The sequence below is a fragment of the Manis javanica genome, chromosome 2 (assembly GCF_040802235.1).
Source record: "Manis javanica isolate MJ-LG chromosome 2, MJ_LKY, whole genome shotgun sequence".
Taxonomy (NCBI): Eukaryota; Metazoa; Chordata; class Mammalia; order Pholidota; family Manidae; genus Manis; species Manis javanica.
This window is the reverse complement of record NC_133157.1, coordinates 36,130,147-36,142,628: the sequence shown is the minus strand read 5'-3', so window position 1 is coordinate 36,142,628 and position 12,482 is coordinate 36,130,147. Positions and strand designations below refer to the sequence as shown.

Here is a 12,482-nt window from a genome sequence, read left to right as displayed (position 1 = left end):
ACTTCCCCAACTCCATGTTTGGTCCCACACCTTCATCTCGACTACATCCCAACAACCGCCTCCTTCCTGCTCTGCTTTGCCCCATCCAGCCTGCCTTTCTTTACCACAGTGAGGGAGAACTTTTAAGAACATGACTCTCAGCATGTCACTCCCCAGCTTCTAGGATCATGATCTGCCTCATCTCCCCCTTTAGGTCCCTTCCCCCATTTACACAAGCCCAAATGGGCCTTTTCATGCCCTCCTAGCTTCTGAGGCCTATAGTCATACTTGGCTCTTTGCCAGAAGTTATTTTTTCAATGTATTTTCCAAATCCTCTAAGTCTCTATGTGCCTACCACTCCAGAAAGCCTTCCTTCTTCTCTGGGGCTCCCCAGAACTTGCATACCTATAGCTACATAACCATGTACTCCATTTTCCTCCCTAAAACCCTAATGGTCAGCCCCTATGAGAGCACACAGTGGAGTGGGGCTGCTCCAGCTCAGAGCTGTGACCCTAGGATTCTTCCCAACCAGGCCCTGGATTGGCCATGCCCTGCCAGCCATCTTGTCACAGGAACAGGATTTCAGGATCTCAAAGAACCTCCCAGGGGGGACCAGATACATGTGCAAAGTGTCCAGGGGTCTGGACCCAGTGGGCAAGACTGAGCTCAAAGGTCAGAAGACCAGGCTAGGATAGGATCAAAGGGCAAGGGTCAGGGTGCTGCAGTCCTCCCCTCCTCCAACAACAGGAAGGGGACTTGTTGGATGAGGAGTTGGGAGCAGCACTTACAGCCCACATGCAGGAGGACCTGGTGACGCAGGTGCCAGGAGTCACGGTGGAAGCAGGCATACAGGCCACTGCGGCCCAGTTCCAGGCCCCGGAGCACGAGCTGAGAGCCATTGAGCAGATCAGGGGTCAGGTCTGTCCCGTTTACTCGCCACGTCACAGCTGCATCCCAGTTTGCTGTCCCACATGGCAGAGTCACATCTGAGCCCAGGCGCTCGTACTGCACATGGGGTGCCTCTGTGGGGGACAAGGAAGGCACAGGGCAAGAGTCACAGATCACAGCCCTGCCCAGAACCCCCAGGCGACATGTATGGATGAGAAACTCTAAGTGAGCAGTCCAGGACAAGAGGTTCTGTGATGGTGTGAGTGTTGGGAGATGAAGAGTGTGCAAAATTTCCCTGTGACTGTGCAAATGTACAGGTAGGTGAGCGTCTCCAAATTTCTATGTGTAAGTGCATATCTGGGGACTATGTGTGAATGTATGATCTTCTGTGTGCGTGCACTTGCATGGGGTGGGGGGGGAGTGGGTGGGATTGAGATTGTGTCAAGTGCTGGAAGGGGTTAGATCTCAGTGAAAACCCAGTTCACCTCCAGTCCCTAGGATCTTTAAAAAGTTTGCCTGACCCCCATGACCTAACCTCTTGCCACCAACAGGTCCAGCCCCAGTTACTGACATCTGCTCTCCAGGCAAGCTGGAGCTGATTGGCCCCACTTCTGCACTCCTTTCTCTGTCTCTCCCCATGTCTTTGTCTCCCCCATCCTTGCCTCTTTCTGTCCTGCCCCTCTCCCACTCTCCCAATCTGGCTCCCCTGACAAGACCCCTGTCTACCCACCCCAGCCAACCAGAGCTTGGGCAGCAGCAGGAGGAGGGAGAATGGGCAGGGTCCAGGAGGGGAGCCCTGGGGAACTCATGTCTACATTGTGAGGCAGGGACTGCTTGGGGTGGGGCAGGGGTGGGGGTGCGAGGTCTGAGGGGGCTCTCTGTCCATTCTTCTCCTGCCCCCAGGAGGGGCCTGTCAGAGTCAAAAGCAAACCCTAGCCCTGGCCTCTGCAACCCAGGTGTGATAGACTGAGCCCAGGAGACTGGAGTGGGAGAGCGGGAGGGAGCACCTGTCGAGAGGCAGTGCTAGGTGGGAGGGTGAGTGGGAGAGAGAAACTCCCAGACACTCATCTACAGACAACAGAGAGGCAGGCATGCAGAGCCAGGAGGGGGACCCCACTCTCCTTATCCTGCCCCTGGAGCCTGAGAGGACAGATGCTTCCCTGGCCCGGGCCTGATCTGTGGAGGGAGGGTGGGAGGGGAAGAGCAAGGGAGGAGGGGACAGGAGTAGGGGGTGCTGCGGGATCCCTCGTTAACACTCCCTCACATCTCCTCTCCAGAGAGCCACCCTGCTGAGTTGGGGGATTTTCAGAGGCAATTCCTGTTAACGAGCCAATTAAGTTGGGCCAGTGGCCTCTTAATTAGACTTGTTAACACCACCAGGACTGCAGGAGGTAGGGATTCCCCCTATGCTGCCAGCCACCCCCTTCCCTCCATACCAGCCCCTTCCCCAGTACTGCTTTTCTCCGTGCTGGAACATCTGTCTCTGTTTGCTGCCTGTCACCCTCCCTGTGCAGAGGTCTCTCTGCGTCTCCGGTCTCTCCCCACTGCCTGTCTCTGTCCTGCCCCTCTATGAGCCTCTCTGTCCCTGCTGGAGGGGAGGGAAGCAGGAAACCCAGCCAGCCCTGACCACTCGTCTGTGGGGCCCGGGACCAGATGAAGAGAGGACGCACGGGACACGGGAAGGGCGGTGGCTGGGGGCCTTGGAGGCCACAGCTGTGAGGCTGGACCAGAGACTGAATGGGGGCCACCCCCTGTGGACACTAGAGGCCCAGTGTCCAAGGTTCAAGCCACAGAGCTCCCCCAGTCCACCAGCCCTAGCCATTGAGCCCCTCTCCAGCCTCCCTTCCAAAAACCTGGAGCTTCCAGGAAACATGCCAAGCCCCTTTCCCTGCCCCCCTGCCCCTCCAGCAGAGACTCTGCATCCAGCTGCCTGAGGAGGAGGCTGAAAACTGACCGCTGGGGAGGGAGTGTGGCTGTCATGGTCCGTCCCAGAAGCACATCAACCTGACCAACAGCAGCTCAGAACTAAGTCAGTCACTGAGTGCGGCCCTTTAATACTGGGGAGCAGACACAGTCACTAGAGGAGCAAACAGCCACCCAACAGCACAACAAATACAACAGCGAGCAAATAATAACACTTCCCCGCTGCACCTTGGCGGCCTCATTAGGAAGACAGAAACGCAACCGACCACAATGGCAAACCAACACGGTAAGGGCAGGGCAGGCATGAGAAAATGACAACACACTGGCAGAAGACAACTACGGGCCACAATGCAACATGACATGACAATCCACAGTGTTACAACTGCCACAACAACACAACACAACAACGGCACCACATGGACCCATGCAACAGCTCCAAAGACGGTAATGACTTAACCCTTTGTCTCTGCGCAGCTCTCCCCCCACCCTGTGGGTGCCCCTACTGAAGTGCTTGTCCATTTCAGAAATTAAATCAAGCAGCAGGGGAAGGATGGGGTTCTTGGCCTTGACGCGGTGACAAATGCTCCAAAGAAATCAGCTGTGAAAAGGTTGTTACAAGCCAGGATGAGAGACAGAGACAGGATGAGGTCATAGACATGGAGAACACAGAGGTCGGAGCTGATGGCTCCCTCACACCTGCGTACTCAGCCTCACATGGGGGCCACATGCCAGAAACAGTCCCCCCAGGCGTCCTAACCAACTTCACATCAACACACACATAGGATGAGGACAGTCACACAAAGAGCAAGCACACACAAGAAAACCGTCCCCAAGGTCACAGCCACACAGGAACACTGTCTCCATCAGGGATGGTAATATCTGATACAAGACCACATGTGTGCACAGGAAGTACACCGTTACCCAAAGGCAGTTACACCTGGAGGCACCATCTCACACTCGGGGAGACAGTTTAACAGGGACACAAACACATAAAGAGACAGAAGCAGAGAGAAACTACCAAACTGTCATGCATGGGTACACTCTTAACCACAAGGACACAGCCCCACAAAGAGCACAGTCACACACTGGGCACAACCCACAAAGCTACAACCACATGGAGAAATGCATGCAGACAGGGATACAGTCTCTCTACATAAGAACATAGCCAAATGCACAAGGACAACCCCACACACTCAGAGATGCAGCCTTATGCCCAGGGCCTTGGTGGCATGTGGCTCTGCCTTAGACACAGGGCAGGGGCCAGGCCGATGGGAGTGACTGCTGGCAGGCCAGGATGGGTGAGGCCAAGGCAGGCTGACTGTAGGTGGTGGTCAATGGGCTGGCCCGGTGGTCCCTTTGGTCCCTGCCCGTTGGGGAGCAGCCCTGGGCAGGCCAGGTTCTCTCTGGATCTCAGTGTTGGTCTCACAAAGAAGAGGCCACAGGAGCCTCAACCCACCACCCTCCTTGAACCTATAGCCTTGAGGGTGGCAGAGCTCAACCATCAAGTTCTGCTCTGTGCCTGGGGACCAGAGATGCCCCCACCCTCTCTGCCTCTACCCAACCCAGCCAAGGTGTGAGGCAAGGCCTATCTAAGGGGGCAAATCTTGTTCAAAGAGTTTCAAGGTCAGACTTTGTACTGATGTGGCCACGGGAGGTGCTGGCTCAAATGTAGTAGAGGGGCTAATGGTCAAGTTGAGAGGGTGCCTGTTTCCCAGCAGGGGAAGCTGTACAGAGGACTCAGCCTTCACTGGACAAATGGTAGGGGGAGGGCAGGAGGCCACCAATGGTCCAGCCTGAGAAATCACTGCCTTCTCCAGCCATTCCAGCTCATTGACCTGTCCCCTTCCTTAGTATGCCAGCCTCCTCCCACTTCTCTGTGCCCATCTTCCCTCTAGGATAAGGAGAAACTCCTGCCTGATGTCTCTCTGAGTGCTTCCTACTGTACCCCGACAAGCCCCCAGGGGACCCCATTTCAGCAGACACTATATAGGAACCTTGTCCCTAGCTGCTCCTAACCCCCAATCCCGCTGCCTGTACCCTACACTCACTCTAGTCAGAAGACGACTAGTTCACCTCAAGCCAGAGCTATCATCAACACGGGACTATGATGAGGTGCCTGGAGGACTAGGCCTATGAGACGTCAGTGGGTGTGCCAGCGTCATATGACTCATGTCCCTCTGGACGTTCACATGTGACAATGGCAGCACTGCCAGTGTGTCGCTCTGGGGTGGATGCACACAGCTGTGCTGAGGAGGATTCATGGTCAGCTCTGAGAGGGGGCCGGCAGGGAGCCCCACCCACGCACCGCACTCACCCTGTGGACTGTGTCTCTGGGCGTAGACAACAGCGGTGGCAGCCAGCACGGCACAGCAGGCCCACGGAACAGGAGCGGCCATCTGTTGGGAGAAATGGGGTGAGGGGAAAGGGGCAGCATCAGCCCAGGCAGGGACCTCCTGGGAGCCCACTATTCTCAGGCTAGACTGAGGAATCCCAGCCCTAGGGCCAGGGCACCATGACCCCAAGTGCCCTTCTTAATGGGGCTTAGAATCCTCTTTCAAGCCATAGAAAGCAACATAATTGGCATCTGTAGGCAAAGGTTTGCTAAGATGGTGGACGGAAACCTACAGTGGTTTGCTGTTCAATAAGGCTGCTGGCTGCAGGATATAGTCAACAATGATCAAGTGAGAATGAAGGATTTTCACATACAAGTCCTTGTCAGAGGCCTCAGCCTGTCCTTCACCCCAGCCACTTGCCCCAGGAGCCTGAGACCCCGAGCCCAGGAGAGGTGCATGTGTCTATACACACCCATAGGGTACTCAAAGCACACTCGGCACCTGTCTCCAGAAGCCAGGATGGATCTATTTCCCCCTCCCCCACAACCTGCCGCAGCATAGGCTCATACCTGAGTGCAGGGAAATAACTATTATTTCCTGCAGAAAAAGCCCCAAATCTGGCCCTCCTACCCCAGTTTAAGGAGAGAAGGGGACTGTAAACCAGACAGAAGCAGAGAGAGACACTGCCAGACACTCAACCAGGGACACTATCTGAAATACAGCCAGACACACAGCAAAGACACTGGCCAGAGACACTACACAAAACCAGACAGAACCCCAAAGAAAAAGCCCCACTTGCAGTTGGAAATAGACAGGAAAGACTGTGTGAGGCACAACCAGCCAAGGGCAGAGAAACAGGCAGATACAACTAGAAGACCAGCCAGAGACATGATTGAGAACAACTAACACACAACCAAAGGACCCACCAGAAACTGTCAAAGACTCAGCCAGATACTAGCAGACATACAACCCCAGAAAGAGCAAGAAGCACAGGCAGAGAAACCATCAGTGACAAAGCCAGGGCACTAGAGACACTAGCAGAAACAGTGCCAGGGAAACTGCCTGACACACAAGCAGAGAAATACCAGAGAAACTGACAGACACAAATAGGCATACACCCAGAAAAACAGCTAGAGAGAGAGCCAAAGACACAGCCAGATGCTCAGTCAGGAAGTATGCACACCACTAAAAACACTGCCAGGGACACTCCAACACACAGTCAGACACACTGCCAGACACAGCCAGAGACCCTGTCAGAAATAATGCCAGAGGAATGGCCAGAGAAAGAGCCAAAGACACTGCAAACAGAGCTGTGGCAGAAGGATGAATGTGGGTGTCAGCTTGTTGCAGCAGGTGGGGGAGTTGGAGCAGGTCTGACTTGAAGGGACTCCTTTACAAAGGGAGAGGGCTCCTGCCTGCCCTCTGCTACACTCACACCTCACCAGGCACATCCTCCCTTCTGCACCTGGTTTTCCTCCAGCCACAGCCGCAGGTGCTCCGACCGCCCTCCCAGCACAGTTCCTCTCTCTTGGCCCCATGTGGCTTCAGCTACCCTCCCACATCAGTGACTTCTTGAGCCTTAGCTACCACTTGGCCTGGCTCCTCCTGACCCACAGCCACTCCTCAGACCTAAGCAGCTGAAAATAAACCCCGAACTTCCTAAATTCAGAGCTGGTGCTGGAAAGAGAGAGAGAAAGAGAAAGACAAGAGGTTCAAGGCCTACTTGGTTCTCCACCTCAACCCTTGCAGGTAGCCCTCAGGCTCTCCCTGCCTCCTTTGCCATCTGTTCATTCTTTTTCCTCACAGCCAGGAAGATACTCTTAACTCAGTGACAGGCTACTGGCCACCACATGGGGGCAGGAACCAGGGCACAGCGCTGGACGAGCAGGCGGAGTGGACCAAGCTTAGCTCATAGGATGGGAGAAGAGGAACAGGGTGGCCTTCTACTTTCAGCTCCTCCCTGGTCCCAGTTTGAAGGGGATGGGGCAAGAAGATGGCCTGGCATGGGTGTGTATGCATACCAGCACACAAGCACATATGCACAGGCACTCACGCACACACACACACACACACACACACACACACACACACACAGATCCCTTCAGGGAGAGGGATGGCTTCTTCATCAAAGTCGCCTCCATCAGCTGGATGAGTTACTGTAAGGGCCGGGCCCTGGGCCAACGGGGCTGCAGCCATGGGAGATGGACGCTGCTGAAAGCCAGTGCTGCAGAGTGGGGGATGGGGTACCAAGACAGACACTGCATGGTTGGGGGCACCCAGAAAAGGGAGAGACCCGGGGAGAGAGGGACAGAGACAAGGGGAGAGAGGGAGAGTTGTGAGCCAAGTCCCAGAGGGATAAGAAGAGACCAAGACAGGGAGAAATGGAAGAGATCTCACAGGAAGAGAGATGGGGAGCTTAGGAGAAGGGCAGAGATTCAAGGGCAGAGGGAGAGGCAGACCCAGAGAGAATGACAGAGACACTGGCAGGGTCTCTATACTCACCCTAGAACATCTCCCTAAGCCCACCCATCTCCTCTAGGGTGAGGGGAGGATGGGGTCAGTGCAGCCTTCCTGGGCGTTACAGGGCTTCTCCCTGGGAATCCAGGAGCCCAGCCCCAGGGGATAAGGGTGGACTAAAACCCCACCCTGCCCCACCCCATCTCTGACCCTGGCAGATTCAGAAAACTCATGGCCAATTTCCCCTTTCCCTTCCCTCAGAATCCCAGCCTAGCCTATTCCTAGGTACGGAAGCTGAGACCAGAGGCATCCAGGCTATACCTCCATCCTGCCCTAGTTTAACTCAGGCCACCAATTCCAGGGCAAAGAGCATCTTTCCCAGGATTTTTCCGAGTCCACACCCCATGGCTCTGGAACAGATCTGGAGGATAAATCCCATGAAGCCCCAGATAAGGGCTAGGCAAACTGGCCCTGGCTCCTTATAGACCCTTCCAGGAGGTTACCCTGGCCTCCAGCCCCAGCCCCAGAAGGAGGAGGCAACAAAGGGCACCCCACTAGAAAGAAAGGAGCTCAGTCAGTGCCCAGGCAGCCCAAAAACCCTTATCAGCACAAGGAGCACAGCACCTCTCTCCAAATACAGAACCTACAATGTCATCATATACACACACACACATGCAGGTGACACAGCAAGAGACATATCCTGGACCCTCAACTTATTGCCACTTGCCCACCATGACACAAAAACACCATTACACAGTGATAACAACACCCAGTGGAAATTACACAGTTGAACAGCTGAGAGTGACACACAATGGTGTTGACAGTCACTACAGTGACAATGATGTACTGAGTGACAGTCACATACAATGACAACAAATGGGGCAACGATACCTGTTGAAATTGACATGGTCACAGTGACAGGAACCTCAGAATCAAAGGTGTGATGAGACTGAGAGTAATGTACAGTGATGGTGACACAGGGATGTTGGCAGTCAGACTCAGTAACATGGCCGGTCACACAGAATAAGTCTGGTCTGTGGTGAGCTCACACCAGTCCACAGGCACCATGGAGGCTAACAGTCACTAGCTGTAGCACTGACAGGCTCCAGATCAGGGTCCTCAATTACACAATTCCTGAGTCTGGCTTAGGATCCAGGGCCCAGGACCCCTCTTTGCCAGTCCCAGCAAAGTTCCAGGTGCCCTCTGCCCCCAGTTTTAGCCCCTGCACAGCCGAAGGCAGAAACTGAGGAAGAAAAGGTATAAACTTTGGAGAAGCAGAGAGCAGTTTAGGTTATACATGGGGCCTCATCCCCTTCCCCTGTCCCCACCCCTGTCCCCACCCCTGAGGAATCCCTGCCACATCCGGGGTGGGGGGTTCTGAGCACCACTGACTGAGGCCCAGCTCTAACTGTGGGTAAGTGCTGATGTGCAGTAGTATGTTCTGAGCTTCAGGGTGCTGGCTGGTGTGGGTGTGCTGAGAGTCAGATAGGCTTAATCTGGCCTGGACAAATGAATAAGCAGGAAGGCCCTTGTGGAGCCTCCAAAAGTTGAAATCCAACAAACATCACTGGGCTGGACACCATCCTCCATGACCCATGACCAGGGTGAGGTCAGGAACATTCTGATGGAGGGGTCTGACCCATAGCAGGGCCATGGTGACATCTCCATAGCTTCTAATCCCCTCAGAAACCGCAGACTCCAGAATCCCTCCATGTGAAGACTCTGCCCTGGGGCCTCATCCCTTCCCCTGTCTCTACCGCTGTCGTAGAGGATGCATCCTGGGAAGAAGGCAAGGTCACAGGACAGGACACAGAATGGACTCATGGATTCAAGGAGCTGGGGACTCTAGAGGCCTCAGACCTGCAGAGGAATTAGGTTGCAGTGAGGAGGACAGACACCTACACTTGGAGGTGGGGAGAGAAAATGAGAGACAGAGCAGGGGCAGAGACAGGGACAGGGATGTGGTGGGCAGGGAAGAACAGCATTGGCCGACAGGGAGCCTGGGAGAGACAGTCAGAGCAGGCTGGAAGTTCCAGGATGGGGAGGAGGGGCTGAGGCCGGGAGGCCCCCAGATCCCACCAGGCCTAGGCAGCCTGGACAGCGTGGGCGGTGGAGGCGGGGGCAGAGGCCTGAGCCGTCCAGAGTGGGGGTAGGCCAAGAAGGGAGGCCTGGCCCCTGGCAGCTGGCCCAGCAGGCCCCCCACTGGGGAGGGGGCCGACCCAGGTCAGGGGCCAGCTCCTGGGGCTGGAGCTGGCTGGCCAGGGCAGGCTCCTACTCCCTGTGGTATCTCTCCATCTTGTCTCTGAGTCTCTTGTCTCTGGCTCTCTCTTTCTCTCTGAATCCAGACCTGGCCCCCTCAGCAATTGGTACCCCCACCCCAAGTGGCAGAGGACCCAGAAGACATGCCTGGGTTCAGAATTCAAGACTTATCTCCTCCCAGGGTACCACTTCCCTACCCACTGCAGGGGCAAGCCCCAGTGCTCAGGATAAAGGACCCCAACCAAATATAGGAGCCCTCCTCTCCACTGTAGAAGATGGCAGGAGAAGCTGAACACCAGTGGGAGGGGGGCCAGAGGGAGGCAGGGGGAATGGTCCCCTAGCTTCAACGGCTGGCGGAGGTTATGGAAAAGGAGGCGGCCCAATGTGAGTGAGTTGGGGGGGTGGGTATCCGCACCTGCTGTTGTGACCTCCACAGCCGGAGATGGGGGCCTCGGGGTGGGGGGACAAGATTCCGATGGATTTTGGCAGCAGCCTGGACTCTGAGTACTCAAAGCCCCCACCCCCAGCCTCTTGCACCATGGGGACCCTGAGATCAGCATGTGCATGCCCTGCTGCACATGTGTGCGGGCGTGTTGTGGGGGGAGCCTGGGGCCCTCTCATGATGGGCCTGGCTGGGCAGCTGGGAGAGGTCTTGGGGAGGTGGGAATCTGAATCCCACCAGCCCATGCCCACTTGTGAAGCCCGACTTGGCCCACGTGCTGCCTGGTCACCTGAACATTGGCTTATATGTGCACATATATGCAGGCCTAGGCTTAAACAGCCCTCTAGGTGCAAAGGGTCTGGGCTTTCTTCCTCAAACATCATCTGGTCCAGCCCCCTCCCTCTCAAATGGGGAGCAGGAAGGGGCAGATAAATTCATATCTTCCCTTTGGGCACATGGGCTCTGGACAGCTTCACAGAACTTCATGTACAAGTACCAAATCCCCCAACCCCTAACCTCAGTGGAGAGTCGCTTCTGGCTTCTAGAAGAATCAGGAGTACTCTTCTAACCAGAAAAGGCCCACAAACCAGTCAGATTTAAATCTGCAGGGAGTGGGGGCTGCTCCTCTTGGAGGGACAAATGCTGCCACAGGAGGCTAGACAGCTGGAAGAACTCCACGGAAGTGGGGGATGGACAGAGCGATGGGGGGAATGAGACTTCCTTTAGTTGACAGGGGAGAGGGCTCACAGAGGGATGAGGCAGGGCAAGAAGGACGCTGCAGGGCCCTCCATGGAGACAGAAGGATGAACAGAGTAGCTTTCCAGACTTGCGGGATGGACAAAGACCTATTTGCCCCAGCATCTCCCACTGCACCCCACCCCTGGCCCCATCACTGCTCTGGTGAGGACACACCCTTGAATATATACACAGAGGCCTATGCTTGCAAGCTTGTGTACACACACACACACACACACACACACACACACACACACACAGCGGGGACGGAGGGGGGGCAGTGCATGTGAAACAAAAAGAACTGAAGATGGTCTTTCTGAAAGAACTGGAGGTGAATGAAGGGAACAGAAACTTTGACTTCATGTAATAGTGTCCTGTTCTCCCTGCCCCCCTAACATGCATGCACACTGCACACTACTTCTGAAGAAGCTTCTGGTCTGCTGGGCAAAAGCAAGCCATCCTTCCTCCCCCTTTCTCCCCTCCTCACAGTGGGGAAGCCAGAGCAATCTGTTCCTGATGGGTAAACACAGGCATGAGTATGCGCACACATGCTCACACACACACCAGCAATTCAGGGTCACACAGCACCCAGTGCTCACTTCACCCCCAGACGCAGCATACACAGGCTCTCACTACCACCCAGCAGAGCTCCTCAAAACCCCCCACTTCCACATACACACCCAGAGCTTTACAGACACACCCAGGAGGCCTCTCACAGATACTGGCACTCAGAATCTACCATCGTAGCCACACATCATGGCCCCCCACATGGACACCCACTGCCACAGCCTCGCACACACAGTGTGCAGACACACACGCATATTGTCACAGTCACACACATAGACTCTCTCACACGCATTCACTCAAAACAGTCATGGTCTCACATATGGATACCATCACACACTCAGAACAGGCGATCTTCCACACAGATACCATATACCATTGCACCTCCAGAAACTCAGAGCCCCTGCCCATACCCTCAGCCTCTCACATCCCCACAAAGATACACACTCAGAATAGTCACTCCATACTGGGGCCTGGAGTTGCCTAGGCTGCACTTGGGGGAGGGGAATAAAGCTCAGAGCAGCCTGAGGCAGGAAGGAAAAGGGAAGGAGGAACTTCGTTGGTCTCTAAAAAGTGAGGAAATAGACAATTTTTCCCTAGGTGGCTCCTTCCTCCCTTAACCCAGCTTTTACCAGCACTGGGGAATAAGAGGAGCTTCAGGCCAGGCAGGAGAGGTGAGGACACCTCTGGGTGAAGAGATGGTGGCACTGGTAGTAGCAGGAGTCAGAAAACCCCATAAACCAGCCCATTCCCCAAATCCCTACTGCACCCTCATCCCCTCTTCTCCAGGATGAGGGTCAGCAGCAGCTCAGCCTACCCACCTGTGATATCACATAAACCAGGCCTCTTCAAAACCTCTCTGTGCCCACAACTGTCTATAGGATACCCCAATGTTAGGCCCA

General features: G+C 55.1%; 1 protein-coding gene across 4 annotated transcripts in view; it reads right to left on the bottom strand.

Moving 5' to 3' along the window:
* The window catches only part of CNTFR (ciliary neurotrophic factor receptor), a 39,135-nt gene that overhangs the window by 12,282 nt on the left and 14,371 nt on the right, over positions 1-12,482 (bottom strand). For all 4 annotated transcript variants that reach the window (XM_073228050.1, XM_017657833.3, XM_017657826.3 and 1 more), the window contains 2 exons: positions 5,105-5,186; positions 768-1,001 (listed from right to left, as the gene is read on the bottom strand). In XM_073228050.1, coding sequence (XP_073084151.1) covers positions 768-1,001; positions 5,105-5,186 — 316 coding nt within the window. The remainder of the gene's footprint in view (positions 1-767; positions 1,002-5,104; positions 5,187-12,482) is intronic.